General features: G+C 39.9%; 1 protein-coding gene across 1 annotated transcript in view; it reads right to left on the bottom strand.

Annotated features, from left to right (window-relative positions):
- The window catches only part of CAMK4 (calcium/calmodulin dependent protein kinase IV), a gene marked incomplete at both ends in the record, with an annotated part of 138,889 nt that overhangs the window by 5,530 nt on the left and 106,899 nt on the right, over positions 1-26,460 (bottom strand). The window contains 3 exons of the mRNA XM_082302186.1: positions 3,108-3,183; positions 6,572-6,646; positions 8,455-8,545. Of these exons, the coding sequence (XP_082158312.1) occupies positions 3,108-3,183; positions 6,572-6,646; positions 8,455-8,545 (242 nt within the window). The remainder of the gene's footprint in view (positions 1-3,107; positions 3,184-6,571; positions 6,647-8,454; positions 8,546-26,460) is intronic.

Below are 26,460 nucleotides of genomic sequence, written 5' to 3'. Positions count from 1 at the left end.
ATCCACACTGCTGGCCCCAGGGAAAGGAGACTCATAGGTGTGGTTTCCATTCATATAATGTCCGTTTTTATCGCTTCACTGCACTTTAATCATGCCTGCACACATAATCAGATTTTTTTAAGTGAATTTCCTATTCAGCCAGTATGTGATCTGAGCTTAACAGAAAGTCTATCTGCTGCTCTGCTTCCAGAAAATGCAACAAACAGTAAGATGATGAGAGGAAAACAACAGCAGATCATAAAGATCAAGACAGCAACAAATCTAGAAAAACCTTACATTTTAACTTGGTTTTGTATTTTAAAACACAATCAATATGCTTGAAAAAGGAGGCTAAGGTTCAAGGAAGAAATGTGGGTTTGGGAGTGGTGTATAGCCGTGGGTAGAACAGCTGCATCACATTCCACTGCTGAAGAGGAGAAACACCTCATTGTAAGCACATTCTGGGCACATTATTTTTCCAAGTCTGGCAGAGATATATTAAAACACAAGGATCCAGCCTCCAAACCTCATGCTTCAGTAGGTGGTGGCCAGCCAGAGACCCTCTGCTGCTCCCCTCCTGTTTGCTGCCACTCCCACCACCATTTTTGGGCTTGCAGCAGGTCCCTGCTGTCCCCATGGAACACCCCTGAGTAGGGCCCCTCACTGACTCAGCCCAAACTGCCTTTTGGAGCCGGGTAACCCATGACAGTAAGAACCTGCTTAAGCCTTGCTGTGAATGTGTTGGAAGCCTCCTAAGTGAGCTCTCTGTTTCCACTGTAACTCACTACCATCACCTATTGTTTTCTTATTAACAGTTTCTATATATATGCCTCTACCTAAGAATATATTTCAGCAGACAGATTTGGGGGTGTTTTGCTACATGTCATAATAGGTGAGTAAATCTAGAGGTGTGATTTCAAATTAGATTAATTAAATCAGTGCAAGACCTAGGGTAGCTGGTCTTGATTTCATTTTATTTTGAAATAACATCTTATTATGGTGATTCACTTTAAATCGATTTCCTAAAAATAAAGGAAAAGTCAATGCAAGCAGCTTAAAAAACAACTAAAAATGACCAGATTGTGTTTCGTGTCCTTTTAAGTAAGTTACTAAAATAACACCTCTAACTAAATCCATGCAATCTCAACTACAGGCAAAGCCTCTGTATTTGTTGACCACTTTCTGCATCTCAAACATGCAGAAGGATTTCTAAGCTGCTTTGGGAATACAAAAGGACTGCTCCTATTGACTTTTAAAACCACAGATGTGGCTTCCCTAGAATTATGACAGTTCACCAATAGGTCTTAATATAATTAGCCTCAGGAAAAACTGTTCTGTAAAAATATGTGTCAAAGTTTCTTTTAATCAAATGGTAAATCCACTTTGATTAATGACAAGATACAGTTTTATGCAGATCCTCTGTAACATGGTTGTTGACTCTTACATCCACTCCATTTTGGGGGGACATACAGAAATGTTTTTTTTTTACTCTATGGTAGTGGGTTTCATCTACCGAACTATGAGACTGAGTCATGCAACATTGTCCTCTGGGCTCCAGGATTAATGAATTAGTAATTTTACATGTACCTTTCTGGTCTCAGTTTCTAATCCATCAGACATATTCAGCCACAGAGTATTACACACAATAGAAGAGTTCTAAATGTAGAATACTGTTAAAGCTAAATGGAAGAGACAGCCAGGTAGATTTTTGGCCTGGCTTGTTCCTGTAGATCAAGTTGGATTTCGAGGTGGAAGTGGGACAGGATTAGAAGGAGGAAGAATAGAAGAATATCTATACTGGATGCAGCCACATACAGAGCAGGAACTCACACACTTATGTTTACACACATGCAGAGGTTTAATGTGGCTTGGGAGCATCTCCTGAACAGCTGGGAGGTTTTGAGAAGCTGCATATAGAAAATGCCACTCCAGATAGGAATTCAGGTAGGAATTGGTTGGAGTTTGGTTGGAGCTTGCCTACATTTGAAAACAAATTCTGCTCAAGAAAAGCTCTTAGTTTGAAGTACTACAACTTCATTAAGCCTTGAATAACTAGGAAAGGCCATAACTTAATCTAGGTGGCTTTATAAAGGGACAACAAAAGTCACCTCTCCAGTCTAAGGGACCACTTTGCTGGCAAATTTCATATCTCTCTGTCATGAGTGGAAACCCTAGAAGTGACAAGAAATGAACACCTGGCAGGCATATTAATATCTGAGATGTGATCTTCAACACAAGGTCTGGATCTTAAACCAGACCTTGACACAAAGATACACATATTTAAAAAGGAGCAGGTAACAAAATGGCAAGTAGGAATATTGTAGCCTATTATTTACAGGTACCCAAAAGGAGACGTGTGAACTATTTAAGTCTTATGTGCAGAACAAAAGATGTTTCCTGACATTACCATCAGAGTTTTTATATATCCTTACATGGGCTTTTAGTATAAACATTAGAGAATATAATTCTTTCTTTGCAAAAGACGAAAACAAAATAATTGTATTATTGCGCACTGTACTTGCTGGACATAGTTAATCCTAGTAGGGGAGGGATAATGGTCCACATGTATAAAATCCTCCATATCTTTAAGGTACCTGTGTAAAATCTCATTTTATTCCCATGAAAGGCATCCTAGAAGTATTGTATATAACTACACAAGCTGTCTTAGCATTGTCATTGCCAAGGGTCTAAATTAAGTCTCATAATTACTCTCCTGTAAAGAGGAGAGTCAATATGTCATATGCAATTTTCCCTTCTCAATAGTCTTCCTTAGAAAGATTCAGTCAATTCAATAAAGTAATTATAATTTTTACCAATTAAATCATGACTAGCCACAATAAGACTTAGACACAAATACCTACTTTTAGACACAGCTGTTTGGAACTTTTGGTCTATACTCATTCACATTAATAGCATGATTCTGCACAGATCTTGCTGCTGTTCAGGAAGAAGTGTTGTATTTATCAAATATTTAAACTGCTTTGCCATGCTCCTTGAGGATTTGACTTACTTCAGTAAGTTTAGGAATAGAATAATTAAAGTTCAGGATCTTGTCTTTTCCAATGGCACAGCTCACGGTGTCATGGGTGCTAAAAAGTGAACCTCTCTGCAGCACTGTCTGCACTTACAGGATGTACGTGATAATCCCCAGAGACCACATGTCCACCTCAGGGCCATAGGCACATCCCCGTAATATCTCTGGCGCTGCAGAGGACAAAACACTTGTCAGTAACATGAAAACTGAGTGAAGAAATAACAGTCACAAAGTCAATTAAAGTCCATGCACAGTTGTATCTTTTATAAAAAGTTAGGACTGCCCCCTTAATCCCTTAATCAGGCAAATGATTCCCTTCACTGAATATAAAACAAGAGAAGTCATGCCCAGGCAGACCCAGAATAAAATGAGAAGTGTACTTCGGCTTCAATTTGTTTTTTACATTTGCAAAAGGAACCACAGAAAGCTACAGTTGCACTGGAGCTACAATGTGACCAAGAAGGTGGCGCTTTAACTTCAGTATTTTACTTAGTGTTTTTATAAATACATCAGTGACAAAAAGAGGGCCAATGGAAATCTCCACCCTTTATTGGATGCAGAGACAAACACTGGAACTGAGGATGAGGAAGAGGCTGAAATACTTAATGCCTTCTTTGCCTCAGACCTCAACAGTAAGGCCTGTTATCCTCAGGGAACCAGCCCCTGAGCTGGCAGACAGGGACAGAGAGCAGAACAGACCCTGTGCAATCCAGGAGGAGAGAGGGAGTGACCTGCTGAGCCACTTAGACACTCACAAGTCCACAGGACCAGATGGGATTCATCCAAGGGTGCTGAGAGAGCTGGTGGAGGAGCCTGCCAAGCTGCTCTGCATCATTGATCTTCAGTCCCATCTAACTGGGGAGGTCCCAGATGATTTGGAGGCTGGCTAATGTGATGTCCATCCACAAGAAGGGCTGGAAGATGGATGCAGGGAACTACAGGCCTGTGAGCCTGAACTCAGTGCCAGGGAATGTCACGGAGAAGATCATGAGTGCAATCACACAGCACATACAGGACAGGAGATCAGGTGCAGCCAGCAGGGGTTCAGGAATGGCAGGTCCTGCCTGAGCAACCTGATCTCCTTTTATGACCAGGTGGTCCACCTGGTAGATGAGGGAAGGGCTGTGGATGTTGTCTATGGGGACTTAAGTAAAGCCTTTGGCACTGTCTCCCACAGCATTCTCCTGGAGAAACTGGCCACTCATGGTTTGGACAGTGGTGGTGTCACTGGGTAAAAAACTGTCTGGACATCTGGACCCAGGGAGTGGTGGTGAATGGAGTTAAATCCAACTGGTGGCTGGGCACCAGAGGGGATCCCCAGGGCTCAGTGTTGGGGCCAGTCCTGTTTTACGTCTTTATCGTGATCTGGATGACGGGATCAAGGGCATCCTCAGTCAGTTTGCAGATGACACCAAGTCAGGCAGGGACTAGGAAAGCTGTACAGAGGGATGTGGACAGGCTGGATCCATGAGACAAGGACAATGCATGAGGTTCAACAAAATTAAATGCCAGTCCTGCCTTGGGCCACAACAACCCCCTGCAGTTCTTCAGGCTGGGGGCAGAGTGGCTGGAAAATGGCTCAGCAAGAAAGGACCTGGGTGTGCTGGTTGACAGTGGCTGTACATGAGTCAGCTGTGCCCTGGTGGCCAAGAGGCCAAGGGCATCCTGGCCTGTGTCAGCAAGACTGGGGCAGCAGGAGCAGGGCAATGACCCTCCCCCTGTGCTGGGCACCGGTGAGGTCACACCTCAAGTGCTGTGTCCAGTTTGGGGCCCCTCACAACCTGGAGGCCCTTGAGGGGCTGGAGCATGTCCAGAGAAGGGCAATGAAACTGGTGAAGGTATAGAGAATAAGTCCTAAGAGGAGCAGCTGAGGGAGCTGGGAGTGTATAGGTTGGAGAAAAGGAAGCTCAGGGAGACTTTATTGGTCTCTACAACTACCTGGATGGAGGCTGTAGTGGGGGGGGGGTTGGCTTCCTCTCCCACGTAACAATGGTAGGTCAAGAGAAAATGGCTAAAGCTTCACTGGGGGAGGTTCAGGTTGGACATTAGGAAGAATTTTCTCACAGAAGGGGTGGTTAAGCATTGGAACAGGCTGCCCAGGGAGATGGTGGAGTCATCATCCCTGGAGGTGCTCAAGAAATGCCTGCACATGGCACTTAGTGCCATGGTTTAGTGGCTGGACTTAACACTCTTGGAGGTCTTTTCCAATCTTCATGATTCTATGATTCTATTCACTTGGCACTTTATTTAGGCTTTATTTTTGATAGTCTGTTTTAGTTGGAAGGAAAGACAGACTGTTTCAGGCAGCTGCTTTTGCTGTAGGGAGGAGCAGACAGAAAGGCCAGGCAGTTTTGGGGAACTCCAGCTCTGCAACAGTCAAGAGGAGTCAATGTCTGCCCAAGCAGCTTGACAGACACAGCTTGAGGACCCTGATCCCACTGGATCTGTGGGGCACATGGGATGACTGCACGTTTCTGGAGCACAGTGGGCTGGCTGTACTTACATGCATCAATGCAATCTCTTCCCCTTCCCACATTACACTTGCAGAGATATGAACAGAATGGCTTTTAGTATTTTTTTAGATTTCCAGAAGTTTGCTTTTGGTGAATGGATTTGTCTGACAGACTGCTGTTAGTTTAGATGTTGCCTGTAACAGACTGATCATGAATCATTGCTTTGCACTGGCTTAATTTTTGTGCTACTCTCAGAAATCACTTGTTCTTCTTGTTAAGTTCACTGAAGACAAAGATTGCAGCAAACTAAGTTCTCTGTGATCATCTTTGTGGCTTCAGTCCTCTGCATCCATCTGCACATCCCAAGGACTGTAGATTGTCAAGTCTTGATGCCAAAGTATTCAGACTCCAGTATGTGTTTTTGTTGCTGTGTCCTTTCTGGAGAAGCTGCTGATAGATGGGTGGGCAGGATGTGGGAGCTGGCAGCCCAGAACCATCAATTATTCATAGTTTAATTTGGCATTTAAACAGTATTTCTCCTGGGTTTCCTCCAATTCTGGGAAGTAATGCTTGAATACTTTCCGGGCACCAGGAATTCTGCATGGTCAGTTAACTCAAGTTGTAAATCAAGGATTGCTATAGGCACATGACTATAGGCACAAGTCTTCTCTGCAGAGATATTCAGCCTCAATCCTTCCCACCAAGTCAACATAACTCTGAGGGCTCTTCTATGGGAATAAGCCTTATCCTGTTTTTATTGTATACAAAGTTGGGCATAAAAAAGGCTAAGCACTAACTATGGATGTGTGTCATTGCCAGTATCAGTGTCCCAAGAGGAGACAATCAGAATATTAATAGCTAATATGTGAAATACAGTTTTGTGAAATGAACTGGACTGGAATTAGGTGCTGCTCTAAAGCAGATTTGGCACCTGTGTGTGCTTTGCAGGCAATGTCATAGAAGGTAATAGACAATGACAATGTCACCTGAATTGCATTACCAGCTGTTCTACGAGGTAACAGAGTGATCTCATGGTCTTCTCCAGTGTCCTCTTTCCTTTGACTCTGAAGTTATAAAAGCAAAAGTAAGTAACAAAACAACATACCACAGTACCCTGGAGTTCCACAAACTGTCTTCATGGTCACATGATCTTCCACAATCTTGGAAAGTCCAAAGTCAGCTGTTAAGATGGTTTGGGAATATTAATGTTCTTACTCCCTGTAATGTGGTTTTTTATGTTGTTTATGCAATTAAATAAACATTTATACATTAAATGAATGGTACTGACATTTCCAGAAGTAAGCATTGATTTAAAGAATCTACCCAGACTGCAATCCAGAAGCAAAATTTGCCGTACAAATGAGTATTCCTGGCTCTTGTTTGACAGAAATGTAGCTTGTATTTTACTCTGAAAACTGCACAAAGCCAGTACAGTGGGAGGCCTAAAGGCATACAAGCAGAAATCCAGATATGTATTTTAGGTATATATGCAGTTTCCACTCTGTGAGTAATCCAATAAAATTATCAGAAAATTTCAGGTTGCTTTTTTGGACAAGGGTCAGAGTTATGTAGTCTCTGCAAGACAAAATCCCAGCAGTGTTTTGATAGAAAGGTGCATAAAGATGGTGCCAGAAGAAGTATTGATCATCCTTTCTGCAGTGTTTCCACCCTGAATTACTATTCAGAAAGCAAGGGCTTCATGACAATACACACTGTACTTGCATGACTCCTTTTTAAAAGTCATAAAAATGGAAGTGTTCACAACTCTTTTTTTCACCAAGAATAAACTGAGCTTATTCAAATTCCAGTTTAGGCAATGACAATCACCCTTGCCTTAAAAGTGTAAAATAAAAGTATTTGATTTTGTTTTGTTAGACAGCACATAAAAGAGAATGTTTTGACTCAAGATAAGCATAAAAATAGGTCACTTGTTCCTAAACGACTATCCTTTACGTATTATTATTTATCTAATTAAAAATACAGTTTACTTTTATAAACACAGCCACTCATTGTAAACTGGATTTTAATTTAAACAAGGCAATGACCTTACCAGGAAGATGAAGAATTGTGGCATTTAGGAAATGCTTCAAAAGGCCTACACACTGTGGACGTCAAACCAAAACCACTGGTGCTGCATTAAATTATCAAGTTTAGAGCTTATTATCAAAGATAAGAACTAGGATAAGATATAAATTAAGATATCATCACCCTGAGAGCCAAGACATTCCTAGAAATTTATACTAAATTGCTTGAGGCCAGTTCATGGAAATTTGGCTCCAGAAACCCATGATGAACACCAGCCTGATGAACATGGAAACACTCACTCCTAAGGGAGTGGTGTTTCCAAACTGGTGATATATGGCTCAAAAGAATTGCACAGACACTCCTTGTTGCTCAAGCAAAAACTAGGCGTGTCCAGAACTTTTGGAGGTCATACCATTTGGAAGTGTCTGCCATCTCCAACAGAACTGGCACAATACATTCCTGATCAGGAGAGCCTTGTCCTTCCTCACCCCCTCTGTGATGCTGACCGTGCTTCAGAGAGCTTCCCTGTGCTCTTTGCAAAGATCTCTCTGTGTGCCTCAAATCTGCCTTCAAAACAGAAGTCAGCCTTGCTCAGTTTGCTTTCTACCACTTATCTGTACATTTTTATTTTCACGCCAATATATCTTTCCGCTTAAGGTACTAGTTTAACAGAAAAAAAGGGGCATAGAAGTGGTGCACAAAACTTTATGCTGTTCTCATGATCCTTCTCGTTCTCAGTGGTTTATTCTCTGCCACATTTTGCATGATTTTGGCTATAAATTCTCTAAGCAAGCATCTAGTTTTGCATTGGTTTTGAAACTACTATGTACAGCTGTGCCGCTGAAGTAACATGCTGTTCATTAAGCACTGGCTTCAAACAGGGTGATCGTGAGATGCATATACTCCAAACATCAGTTAGCACATATTACTGATGCAGGGAAACACATATTTAATGCTGCTCACCAATTTTTAATGGTGCATCCGGTGCTGGTGTTGCATAGAGTAGATTTTCTGGCTTCAAGTCCCGATGCACAATCCCATTTGCATGCAGGTACTAAAAAAAGAGAAAGACAAAGCATGTAAGTGAGAACGGTCAAGCATGAGTTGACATCTTTCTAATTCTCTATAGTAGCTGATTAACATTTGCTCTGTGTGACACAGAGCTGCTTCATTAATTTTCAGCAGCTCTTTTTTTCTGCAAACTTGCTCAGCATAGGATCCTTGGATTCATACTGTAATCTGAATATGAAAATAAAATTTGGGAAGGTGGAGATCATATTCATTTGGGAACAAAAATCATCTCAGAAAGCATCCTTGAATTTTAAATACAGCAGTAGTTCCTAAGAAGCAATCTAATAAATGTTGAGTTGCCGAAGTCCAGCTCAGAGGAAGATAGTTTCTGTACATTATAACATTCTGAGAGATAGAAAAATGGTCACATAACTATTAAACAATTTAATAGACATATTTGAGTCAAAAGGATGCACTAGGTGTCCTGGGTCAGCTACAAAATGCTCAGAGTCCACTGGTGCAGACTTTTTACAAGTTTTAAAACCACTCAAATACAAAGTCCCAAAAATCCCTCTGTCTTGCCAAAGCACATGCAGTACATGTGAATTCACTCACCATTGAATTCCTGCCTTGCACTGATGGAAAGAAAAATTTCTAGAACACGTGGCTGCCACTTACACTGCTATGGACAGAAATATTTAAAAAAATATGTAATATACAATATACTGATAGACAAAAAAGGATACACTAGTGAAATAATTTCTGTATTTCTTGTTGATAAAATGTTCACACAAAGCTCTGAAGTCTTAGAAGAGAAATGCTTAAGGGTAGAATCACATTACCTTACTCGAAAGTCTCATATTCTACATTTTAGTAGCATCTCTCTCAGCTGTGCTTCCACTACCAAAAAAACCCAATCTTTGTGCATATTTATGCAGGAAATGACAAATGGTTGAATATTCACCTAGACAACACAGCTATAATGTGCACTTGAGTTAGCATCTGAGGTGAATTCTTGACTGTGTATCTCATTGGAATTTTAGTTTGTATGAATTGGCAGTGATTAAATAACATTAAGGAAGAATAATTGCTCTGCCCTGGGCATTGTTTTAGTGACACTCTGTGCTTTTCACCTGTGCAACAACTGTTTTTTATTGACTTTCTCTGCAATCCTAAAGTCACAGGATTTGTCATGATGTGGCTTTTGGAGATCAGCCAAAGACTCTCACTTTTCTTCACAGTGGAAATATGTGTTTGTTCCAGCTGTTTTCTACAGTGAGATAACTAATCAATTATCCAATGTAAAAACAGCCAACAACATCTGGAAACTGATGGATTGTACCCTGCTACATCCTTTAATGCAGCCACATCTGCATGGCTGCAAACAATCATGTTGACTCTGCATAAAAATATGTCTTCATCTGCCAGTGAAGGCATAACTGTAGCAAAGGTGCTCCCATGGCATAGCAGGGATGTGTTTGATAGTGAGGTGATAGTGACACACAGGAAGTGACCAAAAGCCATCAGACTGCGGTGGACAGTAAGAGATGCCTGAACTGATCTGTGTTCACGTGCTGCAAATCATTTTAGCTGCCTCTGCAGGAGTGAGAAGGATCAGACATTTCACGATCACTTGGTGGAAAACAGACACTTCCAATTCATCTTCGCAAAAAATCCTTGATCAAATTTGTGCAGAGAAATGTTCCAGCTAAGTTTGTTGCAGTGTTTTAGCAGGTCCTTTTCAACACATGCCCATAATCTTAAAAACATTTTATGCTGTGAGGCTGAAAACATAGAAATTTTCTTCTCTTTCCAGAAACACATTTTTGTGGGAGGGAATTTTGGGACAAACTTTGGGAGAAGCTTTTTTTTTCAACTTTTCCTCCCTTTTAAGTCATAAAATGAGACTGGCTTGTGGGGCTCCTTCTCAGACACAGCAAGAACCATAACCGAGAACATCTGCTAACTACGTTTGTGCCTCATGACTGACTGACTTTTTAATCAATTTGTATTGAACTTGGAGTGTGAACTGGTTTTTTTTGTTACGAATTCACAAAACCCCAAGTAGGAAAACTTCCTTCCTCTGTCCAGCCCACCATTTGCATAAAAATCACACGATGGGGTTGCCCAAAAAATGAAAATTGCCTCAATAACTTAACCCATGCCTTCAAAGATTGTCACTGCAATAATCTGAGGTCTCTCTCTCATGTGCCTTCATCACAACACCTGCACCTACTCCCTCTTCACCACACCGCCCCTTATCTTCCCAGCATCTAATCCAGAATTCCTCCTCTGACATCTCTCTGCAGCCCACACAGGTCCTGCCAGGTCACACCCTAAAATCAGCCCTTGCTCCTCTCCTCATCCATTGTTTCTCCTGCTTGACTTCATATTTGGGCTGGGACAAGACATGCACATGGCTGAGGCTGCCTCATGCTGCCAGGTCCTGGGTTTAACAGACCTACTGTTGGCAGCTTGTATCTTTCATAACACATCAAATTTGTTGAGTTTGGCCAATAGGGTCAATAGTTTTGTTATGAACTAACAGACAAAAGGGCAACATGGTTAAAAACCCCAAAACCAACCCAACAAAAAACCCCCAGTGTTTCTATTGACGTGGGTACCCTATTCTTCAGGGAAGTACCAGTCAGGCTTGTGGATCCCCTGAGGGGATAGCCCTCTGAGGGGATAGACAGCTGGCTGGATTTCTGCAAAAGGTGTCTGACTCCAAACAGCCTTGTTACTAAAGGTCTCCAGCAGATGCAGTGGCCCCCTGTGCTCCAGCCTGAGCTGCCAGTCACTCACTGGGAGAGTTTCCCCTCCACAACCCCCTTGCAACACTCTGTCCATTTTCAGCACTGCTGCCTTATTTAGTAGACTCCCTGGGACTAACAGGTTTGTAAATTTTCATCTGTCCCAATAGGTCTGCTCCTCATGTTGTGTTAGAGCTCCTGCTATTGACAGGACTACTACTTGGTGTTGTATAAATATGAGCAGTATTCTGAGCCAAAATATCTTGGCTGAGAAACAGGTTTAGGTCAATCAGCATAATCCACTTTGTATAACACTTATCTCAATTTATATGTGCTATGTTTTGATTGCTCTCCCTTTATTTCTCATATACAGATTTTAATAAAAGTTATGTTCCTTTGCAGGCAGAGTCTCTGCAGCATAACTTCAAAGATTTTCCCAGTTTGTAGTAAAGATCTGGGCATTGTGCACTTCCATTATAAGACACTTCCATTATAAGACAGGTATCCTGTGCTCTAATATTTATATGCTATGTCTCTCAATGACCAAGTTATGTGATGAAATGACAGGATCTGGGCCCACATATCATTCCAGAGCTCACGTTATGACCCTAGGCATTGCTGAATTACATCGCTTTCCCCACATAAAATGTATGGACAAGACTTGGAAAATACTTCATTTCTATGGCTGCATGTAGAGTGTGTAAATGCACAGCACTGCAGAAGAGTTTAATATAGCATGCACATTAAAATGTGATCATGATGTGGTACTCTCACTGTAGCTAAAATATCCTGGTTTCACTTTCTTCAGATTTTCAATAGAGAATGCCAGCCAATAAAAGAAAACAAAGACATCCCAGATAATCCGGGACAAAAGTTTTATGACAAAATTGAGTAGCACAGTACTCTTTGATAAACTTTGAGGTCAGACTCATCATGACACCAGGTCATGCTGAGTCTGACATACAGGCCCTTCTCTGTAGGACTTGCTTAAAATGAAGGCAGTCTTCATTTTGGCCTTTACTCCTGGGGTACACAACAGCAACTCCTGACTGGACAATTTCCATGACTTTAACTATGACTGCAATAGACTTTTTGTCTTTTTTTTTTTTCCCCTAAGCTTTTTTCTAAAGAACTCTAACTCTGCTGCATGAGTTCCTTTTGTTCTTTATTTTGTTGTTTAATAATTCAGGTACCTATCTAACTTGAAAGATTTTATAACAAAAGGAAAAATGCAAACTGCTTAATACTCTAGCCTTATCCCTTAATTTTATTTATGGTACCCAGTACACAGAACTGTAAAAAAGTAGGGCTGTAATGAACCTGAATCATCTATTCTTCTCTATGCTCCTTGGCAGCATCAATTACACCTACAACAGTTTGTTCAAATTTTTCCTGCAGACCTCTGCTACTAGAGACTCTACAATTTCCCCAAGCAATTTATTACAGGGCTGTGCTTTCCTGACTGTTACAAAGTACTTTCCTGCGACTCACCTGGATTTTGACAAGAGCAGATGAAGCCCATTGCTCTGTTTCTTATATGCAGTAGAGGCAGAAAGCAGATTATGTCCTTTTTTTGCAAGAACCTTTTGAATACTTTTTACCATGTACACAAGCATTCTTCTCTCTAAGACTGAAGGACTTTTGTTTGCTCAGCATTTTCTAGACTTGTGGTCATTCTTCTCTCCTCCAGTCAATGTCAACTTGCACCAATGTATTGAAAATGCAAAAATGCATTCCAGTTGTTGTGACATGACAAACTTTATAGAATGCATTAATAAATGTATTTGCCATTTTTTTCCAACATATACCACTCCTGTCTGCCTTTTGATCCAGTGCAACCTTCAAGTCCTTTCTCTTTTTTTCCCACTGTCCTTGAATGTACAAAAAGGACATTGAATTTTAGCAAAGTTATTTTATTCCTGATCCTACCCTGCAACATACCTGAACCTTTCTCCAATTTTACGGTGTACAGAATTTTTTATAAGTGGACCTTCTATTCCATCATATGAGGTTACCAACCAAAACCCTAAAAAAGCAGAGAAGGGAAGGCTTCTCCCAAACCTCCACTTTTGATCTTCAGACACACTGATAGACATCCTCTCAGTAGAAACAACCAGGCTCTAGACAGCTTAAAATGACATAACCTTGATAGTATTTCCCTAATTTATTGTAAGACTGTCAGATGAGTCAAGTACCAGAAGCTTTACTTATGTCAAGTAGGTGCAATATCTTCTGCTTCTCCCCCACTAACAATGTCCCTTACCCTGCTTGAGAAAAAGTCAGCCTGATTTGGCATGGGTTGATCTGAACAAAATCCTACCTTCCTGATGACCTCCATGCCTTGTTATCTCCCAGATGCCCCACATTCTGTTCTTCACAATTTACTTCAGATTTTTTGGGGGGAGTGAAGTTAATTTGCTCCTTCTTCCTCTTGAAGTGAGTACTATATATATCTGCTTCTCTGCTCAGCCTCCATCCTAAGTGAGTGAAGTGAGTGTTATCTATTAAATCTATTTTGGGCTTAAAAAGCTTGTTCTTTAAAGATTGTACTATGCAGGTCACTGGGTGCAAACAATTTTAAGAATATCTAAATTATTTGAATACACTCTGAAACTAATTTTCACTTAATCTTTTCCTATTCTAGGCTCATCTTTTACAGCTCAGTCACTGCTATTAAATGTGCTAGGCATCTAGGTATAACTGAACTTTTAATGGAAACTAGAAGAGAAAAAAAAGGCAGAAACAGTGCTCCCTTCTTCTAGACATCTTTCAGTAGGTCTCCTTCACCTGTAGCTCTTCTTACGAGGATGATTAAGTTTGCTACCCTTCTTATCTCATGCTAGATGCATTCTCATTTTCTGTCTTGGCCTTCCTGTCTTCAGCCTTTGAATTCCTCGAGTTATTCCAGTGCAGGCATGAAGACCCTGACCTGTTCTCTGCTTTCCTTTAACTCCAGGATGGTCTGTTCCTGAGCAGTGACCTTTATTCAAGGACTGATGATGACTGGTTTCTGTGTGCATTGGTTTAGCAGCGGGGAGAAGCCTGATGTCCGATGTGGTGGGTGCAGTGGTTTCATCACAGCAATATCTGTCCAGGATGCTGAAAATGTGACAGCCACTGTCATGAATACCAGATTCACGCATGTTTTCAAATGGAAAATTTCCACTAGTTTCATTGCTTGATAAAATATATGTAGGACTTGCATGTTGAATTCATTATGAAACCAGGACTGTAGGATTTTGAACCAAAGCCAGAGCTGGACATCTTCTGCTATAAATGCAGTCATTACATGCATAAGGAACTGAAAACAGGGAGGTTTTTTGCTCCCTTTTCAGGAATGTCTAGACTTGTAATTAAGCTCATTCTGTAGCCCTCACAAAAGCTGCACAAAAGAGTGTCATTGCATAATGAAAGCTACTGCACAGTAATTTGGTTTGATTACAGCCATATACTGCTTGAATAAGGCATGGTTAATTGATACAGATTTTGCATCAGTTAAGAGGAAGCTTAAATCAACTTTTAATAAACCAGAAAGATATTGGAAAAAAAAAATCTGTTTTCTAGTCCTAGAAAGGTGAGTGATTTCACTTTATACAAGTAGAATGGAAAAGCCAGTCTCCACGTAATGATATCTAAAATCATCATTCAGCACAGATCTTACAGAGTACAGAGAAACATTCAAAATGCATCACTGAAAATGTACCTGGAATCCTACATTCCACATTGGCGCAGACTTTGGAAAACAAGGCACATGCGGCTTGGGGAAATTGAGAGATATCTAAAATGTTATAGTTGGTGAGCACCTATGTACTGTTACAATCTCATGCATGTATCGGCCAGTTTGCAATTCAGAGGTTCAACAACTGCCAGGAAGTTACAGATTGATAAGAGGATATGGTATGTCACCTGGAGCTACCTAGGCTTATCCTAGGGCAAACCAGGCAATCCTTCTGCATCTCAGTTTCCATGTTTTCAAAACTGTCGAGGCATGTAAGCTGCACAGATGTCAGAGTGACAAGTGCAAAGGGAAATGGGAACACACAATAATTTGTTTTTGAAACGGTGCTGTCCCCACTGAAATCCATGTAAAATTCCTCTACTTCAACTTTGTCAGACTTTATTTAAAATATGTATAGTAATATAGCTACCATGAGCAGCCTGTTCCTGTGCTTCATTTATCCCCCAGGCAGAACATAACTTTAAATGCAGAGCAGGACTTGAAATCCTATATGCGTTGGCTTTGGAAATCGGATAGTTTTTTTTGTGCTGATTATGGAAAAGTGCATTTATCTGACTCTGTTGCCTACATGGTAAAAACATTATGTAGTGTTAAATTTTTTCTGTACAAAATAGAACACAAGAATGGAAATAATTTTGAAAATACAGGGATTGTTTTAAGAGGTCTTGCAGAAGTATATGTTAGAATTCTTACTTAAAGAGCTTCAAAAAAAGACACCAAATAAAAAAACATCGTCAATGGTAAGGTCAGAACCCAGCTCCAGAGGCATCAACAAGGTTTCAGTAATAAAAGTGTGAGATCAAGTTACAGATATATACACATCCTTATCTCTCCTTTGCCACCATTTCTTTCCTGTAGTTATGTTGGTTTTGGGACTGAATGAACAGAGGACCATTTTATCACCACAGAGGACAAAAACAACATCAATTTATTTTCTGGATGTATTTCAGCAAGTTTTGGAATTCAGTGCCTGGATGACAACAAAACAGAGGCTTAGAAAGGCCACAAATAATGAAAAATCCTACAAACACCTCACAGAAATCTGATTCTTTGCACTTGTCTTGCTTTTAGTGGTTGCTCTGAGAAATAGGAGTATGCCACTATGTTTGCTACTTCATAAACCAACTTCCAAACATTTTCATAAAATGCCAATTAGCCTAGTTAAATTAATTTAACTGAACATTGTTTTAGTGGAACAAAGAATACTTGCCTTTGTACCTTGCATAAGTATGCATTAACACAACTAATTTGATTTATAATTTCAGATAATAAATCTGTGTATTATGAAAAAGAATGAAGAAATGCATCAGCATAAATGAATAAATCCAAATCTGGTTATTTTCTTTGCTGATCTACAATATTCAAAGTTATGAGATAGGTCAGAAAGGAGGTTTTAGATTAAGCAATTGGGTTATATAAATTTTCAGCTGCATTCCCCACAATTAATTTTATTTTACATTTGGAAGCATTTTTATCTTTTGAATGTTCCAGCTTCTAGAAGAGTGAAGCAGCCTTAGGGATGACGACACTACACCAGGTGTGGTGACAGCAAATCGTGTACAGTAATTTCTGTACAATCTGACATATGTAGGAGACGGTAACGCACACACCTTCCCACACAATTCCCAAACGAGCGGGCTTTGTGCAGAGAGATAACTGTCTGCAGTGGCATGAAATTCTCCTCTTAAACTGTAAGTAGGCCACAGCAACAGAATAGATAGAAGAGCTTTGATATAGTGGTTTTTTCTTAAATCCATCCAGAACAGCCACCCACTTGCAGACTATCTGAATTCAGAGAAGAATTAACATACATTTACCATGTTGCTCATACAACCACTCTGCTTAATTTTATTTTTTTTTTTTTCTTCTTTTTTGTTTGTTTGTTTGGTTGGTTGCTTGGTTTTGGGGTTTTTATGGTTTGGTTTTTTTTTGTTTGTTTGTTTGTTCTGCATGTCTGGGGTACAGAAGACAAAGAGGATGCATCTTCTCCTGCAATTGTCCAGACCCCTCATGCAGGGCAATCTTCCTACTGCAGTCTCCACACAGACTGGGCACCTTCCCAGTGCCTGCTCCCTCTCCAGTTGGATATGGAAAAGGTGAAGGATGTATTTTGTTTTGGGAAAACTCAGTAATTTATGGTGAAATTCAAAAGAACCATTGTAATAGATGCAGGATAATACCACAGAATTGCAGTGGGCAGAACTTACTTAACAGGTGTGACTTGATCTGTCAGACCTGCTGAGGTACAGTACACTTCTTTGTGAGGTACAAAAAAACCCAAGAGAGCTAAACTCCTCCAAAAACACCCCCTCTCTTAAAGCAAAAGCCAAAACCTAGCAGTGCAGTTCTGCCCTTGGTACGAGCACGCATTTCCTCTACAGTTTTGTTCAACACACAGAACCTCTCTGCTCAATCTCCTTCACTTATGAAAGCTCTCACAACCAATGCTCCACAGTGTGCTGAGGTTTAATGGTTTGTATAGAGGTCAGAAGACAAAAAAAGCATCACATGCACATTACATTCTACCACTTTGTTATTCTCGCTCTCCGTTTCCAGCATTTTTTACTTCCTTGACCACAGTCACATAAACAAGCAAAAAACCAAACAAATTGCTAATACACAAGAGTTTTTAATTAACTTCAAGACATGAAAAATATTTAAATAGCATTAGAGATGGAATTCTTTTAAGACCAACCTACAAAAAAACAACCTCAAAAGCTTCATAAATACACTAATGTGCCTTTGTAAGGTAATGCTACTACAACAAATTTGAAAGGAAGCAGGGAGCAATTTTATAAAATCAGGTTTCTTCCTTTTAGCCATTGGCATAAATCTACAGAAAGGCTTTTATCAACCTGCTATCCCAATACAGAATACAAAATTCAGCAAGATCTCTGCAATTCTAGCAAATTTAAAAATTAAGTAGATTCTCTATTCTGAACAGGTTGTTGAAAAGTAAGTACTGTTTTTGCAAGCCAGTAATGTCTTTGGCTTTGCCATTGGGAAATTGAAAAGATACTTACGAAAACCAATCTAGAATAGATCTAAATCTGCTCTCAATGATACCTGGTGCTAGCTCAGGTCCCAATGACTTTCATCATCAGAGAGACATTTAGCTGATGGAAAACTATTTCTGGCAGCATTGGGTTTCACTGACCACAGGGTTTCACTAGCCACAGCTCGAGGCTACCTGTAACAGGGCCAGAATACAATGCCCTAACTAGCCACAGGTGCACATCTGTTCATTCTGCCCCAACATATTTTAGGTTTTTTGCAAGAAATTGATTTTTTTGTATTCTAATCAAAGCACTAAATTTCATTTTGATTAATTTACCTCCTTTTATTAAGAAGGATATTTCATAAAGTAATGCAGCCCTTAAATGGGTAAGTTACAGTCTTTACTATATGCTCTTGAACAAGCAGACTTTGTTCTGCCTGTACTGTACACTACTAAGTTAAGCCATGTCAGAAAGTTCTCCTGGGTGCCAATACTCAATTGTCTACACTGTTCAAGTGTTTAGAACAGCCCTGGGTAAATTAGCACTGATCAAAACAACACCCTGTTTTTCAAGCCAAAGGATATTTACATCAGGCAATTTGGCCATTTTTTTTGAAGGCTGGCACAATTTAATGGCATGGATATGGTCTGTAACATGCCAGCTGGCACTGCTGACAGAAAATTACTGTTTTGGTAGGGTCAGACTTTTAATTGTTTCAAAGGTGAGATTTCAGGGTAATAAACCAAGGAGGATGAAATTTCTCTTGTCCATCCATGAAACTCTTGTTCCAAACGATGCATTTTTTAAAAGTCTATCATTTTAAATACATAATTTAATCTACGGGATACTTATAATCCTGCATTTGAATCCTTCTTTATGTGTAAATAACACAAAGATGTTGTCTTGTGTTAATTATACTGCTTTCCTTGAATGGTGAAGTTTGGCCTGCATGTAATAGCATCACTTGCTAAGCCTAATATTGACCACACATTTAAGCTGCATCAACCATATTATATAAAAAAAAAAAAATTTTTTTTTTACTTTTGTGACAGACTTTTACAAAATGTAGTTTTAAACAGCATAGCCCTCAAAGAGTACATGCTCAGAAGAGTCTCCACTTATTCATTTGCTAGACATGAGCCCTCAGCCCATGCAACACAAAAGCCAACCTCAGTCTTCCAGGTGCCATTACGTTAAACTGCAGTGGTGGTGTGGCAAACTTAGACTGATCTCAGCCTCACAGAACTGTGACACACACACTCTCCTATTCTGAAATCAGGAAGGAAAACAAAATATCATTTCTGTCAGCAACATCATATCTCAGGCATCTCCTTGCTTGAGGTACACCTTGCAGGATAGACCTGCCAACTATCCCCAACTTTCATGTTTTTACAACAGGAAATTTAAATACTTAAATTGAGAAAAGATATCTATTATGGTCTATCATGGGCACTTGGTGAAAAAACCCAAACTTCACGGACAGCTACTTAGGATCCCAAAACAGAGAGAATTTGTAAGACCCATCTCCATTCTAGGTTTCCGAGCCTGAATTTTTCTTCAGGTGATGGCATTAGGAACAGACTTTTTTGTTGTACTTTAAAAGGTACCAGCAATATTTGTAAGGAAATCAGGTATTTTAGAAAATCAAAATAATAAAAATTACCTATGCCTGTAAGAACATAACTGGAAGGAGGTATAAAATTCTCATCTGTCAGTAAGTGGAAGAGGTCAGGTAGCCTGCAGATATCTCTGATACCTAGGTGACTGCTTCTATTGAAAAGCTTTCTTAGATTGTACACTACTATAAATATGAGTTTTCTGTAAAGGAATATTACATGGTTTGTGCAGACACTCGAATGTGGAAGAAAATTTTACGTTCTTCTGAGAATCACGACGACTTCATCAAGGCACTCCATGTTCATTGTTTGGACACCTGGAATTCTGAAATACTGCGAGCCACCCTGAGAAATGCCAAATTGTAAACCTGAATTTGCTATCAGTTCCTCCATTTTAGAAACACCAGAAACAGATCAAAATGGGATGTTTAATTTTGGTCTAACAAAGAAACCTCCCTGTGGTTTTGCTGCTCTAGTGCAGAACTTCAGGCAATGCTGCCAATTTTTAAAATACACCATATGATTATTGTTTTAATATCCAGAAGGCTACAAGTACTTTCCTTTATGAGATCTGCTAATACTGGAAGACAGATAGTGGTTTAATTTAAAATTTTGTCACTGAAGAATCTTGAGAATCATGTTTCCAAATATTTTTCCTTGTTTCTATGTGAATCTCTCTTAATTCCAAATGTTGCTATTGTAATGGAGATGTCCATAAGAAACTACAAAAATTAAATTTCTGCTTCTTAGTTGGTGTGCCACACTCTTCCCAGCGTTCAGAAAATCCTTGTAAAAATGCATACGAATATGAACAAAACTGTTGTGCTATGTCACATATACAACAACAGGTTGTCACAACAACATATTCTACAAAGCCACGGAACTTAAAAGAAAGCCTTACTATTTTGGCTTTATTTTGTGGACAGATTGTATTCCCAACGCAAATAAGCCAACCTGTCCCAAACTGCAACTTCCAGAGCTGTTTCTCAAAGAGAGTGACAAACTCATGTAATACAAGTGCTTTCCATGGTGAATAGTGATAAAATATGTCTAAGAACCCGCTGTCACCTCCAGCGCCTGCCTCAGGGTCTGTGGTCAGACAGGAGGAGCCTGGGGTGCAAAAGCAGCTCAAGTGTTTGTCTTACAGGCCACTGTAATTTTCAAATAGGATTTAGAGCTAGAAATAGGATCAGCCACACATGAAAAATGGCAAATAATCCCATTAAATCAGTGAAATGTTTCTGTTATCTTCAAAGAAACCAGGATGTGTGTGCTAGTTTAATGTTTTGTACTGCACTACCACCATAATTCAAACATCCCTGTACCACTGGTCAGCAAATAGTCACTGACGTGTCTCTCAAAGACAGTTGAGGTCTTCTGGTTTAAAACTGTGGAATTAAATGTAATGACCATCACTCATCACATGTTATCACTGTGCTCTGAAGGATGGAGATAGGGTGGCAGTATATTTTTCTTTTTGTATTTTAATGTAGGGTTATATTTTTTGTATCAAGTACAAAAGACTTGATTAGCGTTGAGGTTAACTTTTTTCCCATACTAAAAGAGCACAACAGGATAATTAATAATCTGGTCCACAGATTATTAATGTCCACAGATTATTGTTGATTAGTTTAGCAATCAGTATGAGAGATAACATGTATTTATGGTTTTAGAGTAACTTCCAAACTGAGGGGATGATAGTATTAAAATTTTGTGTATAGAAATTCATAATATCAGTTAATAAATCTAAAACATGTAATGAGAAACAGGAATGCCAGCTGGGATAAAAAAATTTTTGTCTCGCATCTCTGAATCTAAAAGTAAATCCATATAAACAGGAACAAGTTATTTTGGCCTCATTCAAGTAAACAGCTAAATTGCTACTGATCAGAATGAGAAAACAACCTGACTGAAGAACTGTGAAGAGGATGATTGAAAATTATATCCCTTCTTAACACCCTGGCTTTCATCATCTCAAAATTTATAATACCATCATTTATGATTTTTTTAATCACAGAGGTTTCTGGCTTGCTATGACCTTTCACCATTTGCCATGGTACAAATAAGAAGAACCCGAGTCCCCTCAGCCTCTGCAGGCTACGGCTGAACAATTTCATAAGGCTAAAAAGTGCTAAAAGAAGATAAATGAATGTTAATTTTAACATATTTCAGAACATGGGGTGCCACTCCTACCCCAGATGAACCTCCTCGTATCAAACCACAGCCGGACTAGGCTCAATGGCAAATTGTGAATGTAAACATCAATGCTGAAGGACACAACAACACCCTGCCTGCAGACTGTTTAGAGGGAAAAAATCCTCCTCTTCAGAGGTTTCAATCAGTAAACTTCATGAAACAACCACAGACATGAATGTCCGGATATCAGTAAGGTATCTGACATTACCTCAGGTGTCTTACTGGTCTAGCTGATGGTCGCACTGATGGAAATAGAGATCAGTAGGAGAAATGCAAAGTAGTCAGGAGCACAAAGCAAGGAAAGCACTTGGTGTGGAGAAACCTCTTCTGGAAAACCAGAGATCAATGGAGGAGCAGAGAGGCTGTTGTTTGATGAGACACTGCCAAAATTGCCCTGCTCAGCAATGCAAAGTACAGGTTTGAAGGAGGATTTGACCACCCTCTACCAGTACATAGCAATAAACACCAGGCAGGGTGGAAGGAACGGGCTTAAGCTAAGGGATTCTTGGCACAAAAAAACCAACCAGAAAGTAGCTATGAATATTTTAAGGCCAGAAATGAGAAAAAGGCTCCTCACTGTAAAAGTCACAAGTGTTCAGGGCAACCTTCTAGGGTGAGTGTGTGTGGGTCAAAGGATGAACTTCTTCTAAGGTGATGCTCAGTACAGCTATCAAGAAGACTACATGCTATGGTATTTTTTTTTTTTTCTTTTCCCTTTTGTACTAAAGGGTGCTGGGTGTGCATGGCAATGTTTTGGTAGCAGGGGGACTATAGGGATGGCTTCTGCAAGAAGTTGCCAAAAGCTTCCCCCCTGTCCAGTGGAGCCAATTCCAGCTGGCTCCAAGATGGACCCAGGGCTGAGAGCAACAGCAATAGTGGCAGCACCTCTGGGATTAGGTATTTATGAGGGCGAAAAGTTCCCCTCAACACAGCAACAGCAGTTCAAGGAGAGAAGTGAGAATATTTTCTTGTTATCACACTGTGATTTAATTGGTAATAAATTGAACTAATTTCCACAAGTTGAGTCTGTTTTGCCTGTGATGGAAGTTGCTGAGAGATTTCTTCCTGCCCTTGACTCATGAGCTTTTTGTTGTTTTTTTTTTCCTCCTCTTCCCAGCTGAGGAAGGGAGGGATAAAGCAGCTTAGGTGGGCATGTGTCATCCAGCCAGGCTCAAACCCTACATACAGCTTTTTGAACTGTTTTTAGTTGCAGTTTTTGGTGGCTTCTGTGTGTTGTGCAAATTAGCAGAAATAGGATTTGATACATAGGGAATCTGACCCCATGCATCAAATCCTATTTCTTGGGTAAGAGCCAGCTGCAAGCACTTGTGCAGCTGGGCTGGAGGAGGACACAGGCTGAAAGTAGGAAAGCCAAAATGGAAACAATGAGCCAGGAGTACTTTATGTCACTGATGAACGGGAAATGACAACTTCACCCTTAAGTACTGATCTCAACTCAGTGCTTGCCAGGGTGAGCATCACACTGAGAGATGATCTCTGCTCAGCCAAAGCCCCAATACACAAAACACTGCAAACAAGTAAGATGAGATGACTTTTCTGCCTGCTCAGTGATGCACTGGAAGATGTTCAGATGAGAAATGTCTACTGTCAGGTAAGAACAACTCAAGCTGCTAACATGTCAAAGGGGAATGATTTAATGGGCTGCTTAGCTCCAGTTCAAGGGGGAGTGTGGTGCAGAGAGAACGTGTAGCTCTGAAATGGTGATGGGAAGGAAAGGTACTGCTGAAAAATACATTTTTCAATCTGTGAGGCTCAAATAAAATTGGCAAAGATATGTTTCACTAAGACTTTTGTCAAACACCAAAGATAGCACTGCAGACTACGAGGCTGAGCTTCTACACAGTCTTGTCTATGATGAGGTCTCCCGTTTATGTGCATTCTTTTACTTAGGTTTTTAATGTTTACTTATGTTGATTTTTGGATAATTAACATTGTTCAATTTAGCCCACATAATCTTGCTAATTGATTGCCTGTAACCCATCTTTGCTTCTGTTGCTGCTCTCTTTTCTTTTTTAAGCTGGTTTCAAGGTACTTTATATTTCTTCTCTGTCCAGTTCTTCATTCCACAGGGCCAAATAGTCAAACTACTGGTATCTTCTTGCTCATTTGAAGGACTGTCCCTCTATTATCACACGCTTTGTTTTAGCTTTTCCACCTCCTTCTGTTCAGGTCTCTCACACTCCTTGCACCGCTTCTCTTACACAGATACTCCAAGATCTGTCTTAAGTACCAGCCTTTATGCATCTTCCAGCATCCTGGCACCACATCCTGTAGTACACACAGCTCTGCTGTTTTCCTCACACAGCAAAGATAGCCAGTTTCATAAGACCACTCTAGAGATGAACCACATTCAGTGTTGGCAGGTCCACAGAAATCTGTAAAATACCAACTTCTCTCAAGGGTAGTAATCCAGGTGCTACTGGACACCTATGTAGAGTTGTTGAGCTCACAGATGAGGAGTTATCAGCTGGAAATGCAAGAGGAAGAGAGATACTTATCTATATAAGTATATATTTATACACCACAAGATGTGCTATGAGTACATCCCAGATGCACAGGGTGAACTCTTGGAGTGATGCCATTTTTGCAACAGACAAATGCAGTCCTCAGATGCAGCAGTAGAGATACTGTCATGGAGAGAGGTGTTGCTGCACAAAACTCTGGTTTAGACCCGATGCCAAAACAGGCTGATGATGCTACCATATGTTGTAACATTTAACTTATATAGTGGGACTTTTCTGGACTGAAAAACAAGCAGGGAATTTTGGAGAACATGAGAATTCTCATTTTGCAAAAGAAGAATAATAAGTGAGATGCAATATTTTACATATATAAGGTGATACATGTAAAGATAAGGTCTATCTGAGTGATCAGGAGATTTTTTAAAATTTTCAATTATTTTACCTTGGGTATGGGTGCCTGAAATATTATATGGGACTGGAGTTTTCCCAGAACAGGTTGCAATCAGGTTCAGACCTCTGAATAAGAAATCCATTAAGCCTGAAGTCCATGCTCTTATGAACAGAGATTAAACACACAGGCTTATTTAGCCTAACAATAGTTGTAGGCTGCAAGAGGAAACAAATGCTGTTTGTCAAGACAAGAATGGACACGATGGAAAGAAAACCCACAGCTGTTACCTAATCACTGAGATCAAAGGAGGTTTCCAACAGGAATGCAGTAGCAAAAAGCTGACTGGTCTCATGATCATGGCTCATCTCTCTGTGACAAGATATATCTATGATGGCAACACCACAAAACCTAGAACTTACAGATACAATGGAAACAAAAGGTTGAATTTCAGATTTGAGCATCCTTCCAAGGATCCAAAAGTGAGCATCCCTGTGAAGTCAGGGATGCTTTTTCCAAACTGTGGAGTCAACAAGACAAAATTTAATGTCTGTGTTTACTCCACTGGCTTCAGTGCAGCATTGATGATCACCATGGGTGGGGGATTTAATCACAGTAAAATCTGTACTTTTATGTAATGCATGCCTGTTTTTCAGTATAGGTATGTATTTTTTCCCCTGCTTAATCAGTGAACAAAACTTTGGGGCCTCAGCTGGTGCAGTCATCATTCAGCTTTTTTGAACTTGAAGAGATGAGAGTAACTGTGTTTAGACAAATATTATTATACAAAGTCACAACAGTTTAATACAAGCCAGTGTTGTTTCCAAACAAGGTAACAGAAACTATCAGGCACACCATCAAACATATGATTTAGCAGGACTATCTAAAAAATATTATGAAAACTTACAAAAATGCCAACATTTTCCACCATTATAATTAATTTACTGCACCTACCTCTCTGACAAATTTAATTATCTTAACTGTCACTGTGCTTAAGCTATCTCATCCCAGATTTTGGACGATTTTATCACAGAATTGTAACAGTATGCCTGTGAATTGTGAGCAAAAGCTGGTATTTTCCACATAAAAAAATTTCTACAGAGCCTAGTGAGAGCAGGCAATGTTAAGTTACAGACTATCACATTACATGGATGACTGTATGCATATAAATGTACACCAGCACATGGTACAAGAATTGAACTAAACCAGACACATTTTCTTTAGAAGAAAGCAAGTGCATTTAACCTGTTACTCTCTGGTGCAAAATTAAGAATGTGCATTTCAGTAACATCACTTCCATGTGGAGCTGTGCATTTGTCCCTGGTGCTACATATCAATCCCTACTAAACTTGAGGGATAATGTCCTTGACCAGGATTTTAAGGCCAGGATTTACTTTTGGTGAGCTGTGACCATCCTGGAAGGAGGCAGCAGGCAGCTGGCTGTCCAACACATGGCTGGGGCAGGCACAGTTATGAAAGCAAAGGGAAAGGTCATGCAATAACATAATACTGTGGCTGCCAGGAAAGTATAATATTATAGCTGCTTTCTGCGGGAATGCATCTTATAAAAAAATAGTCTGAAAATGAGATGTAAAATTATTTCAGCTGAGGCTTTATTTGCTTTTATTTTGCTGGTAAAAGGGCATATAGGTTTGTAGTTCCCTATTCAGAGCATCTTCTTTCCCTTTGCCTAGCCTGCATGAAATCAAAAAGGATTAAATCTGGAGGTATGATTACTCACTGTGAACTAAATATGCAACAACGAGTTAATAAAATCCCTAGAA

The sequence above is a fragment of the Coloeus monedula genome (assembly GCF_965178545.1).
Source record: "Coloeus monedula genome assembly, chromosome: Z".
Lineage (NCBI taxonomy): Eukaryota > Metazoa > Chordata > Aves > Passeriformes > Corvidae > Coloeus > Coloeus monedula.
The sequence above is the reverse complement of the archived record's forward strand: the minus strand, read 5'-3'. Positions and strand labels throughout refer to the sequence as shown.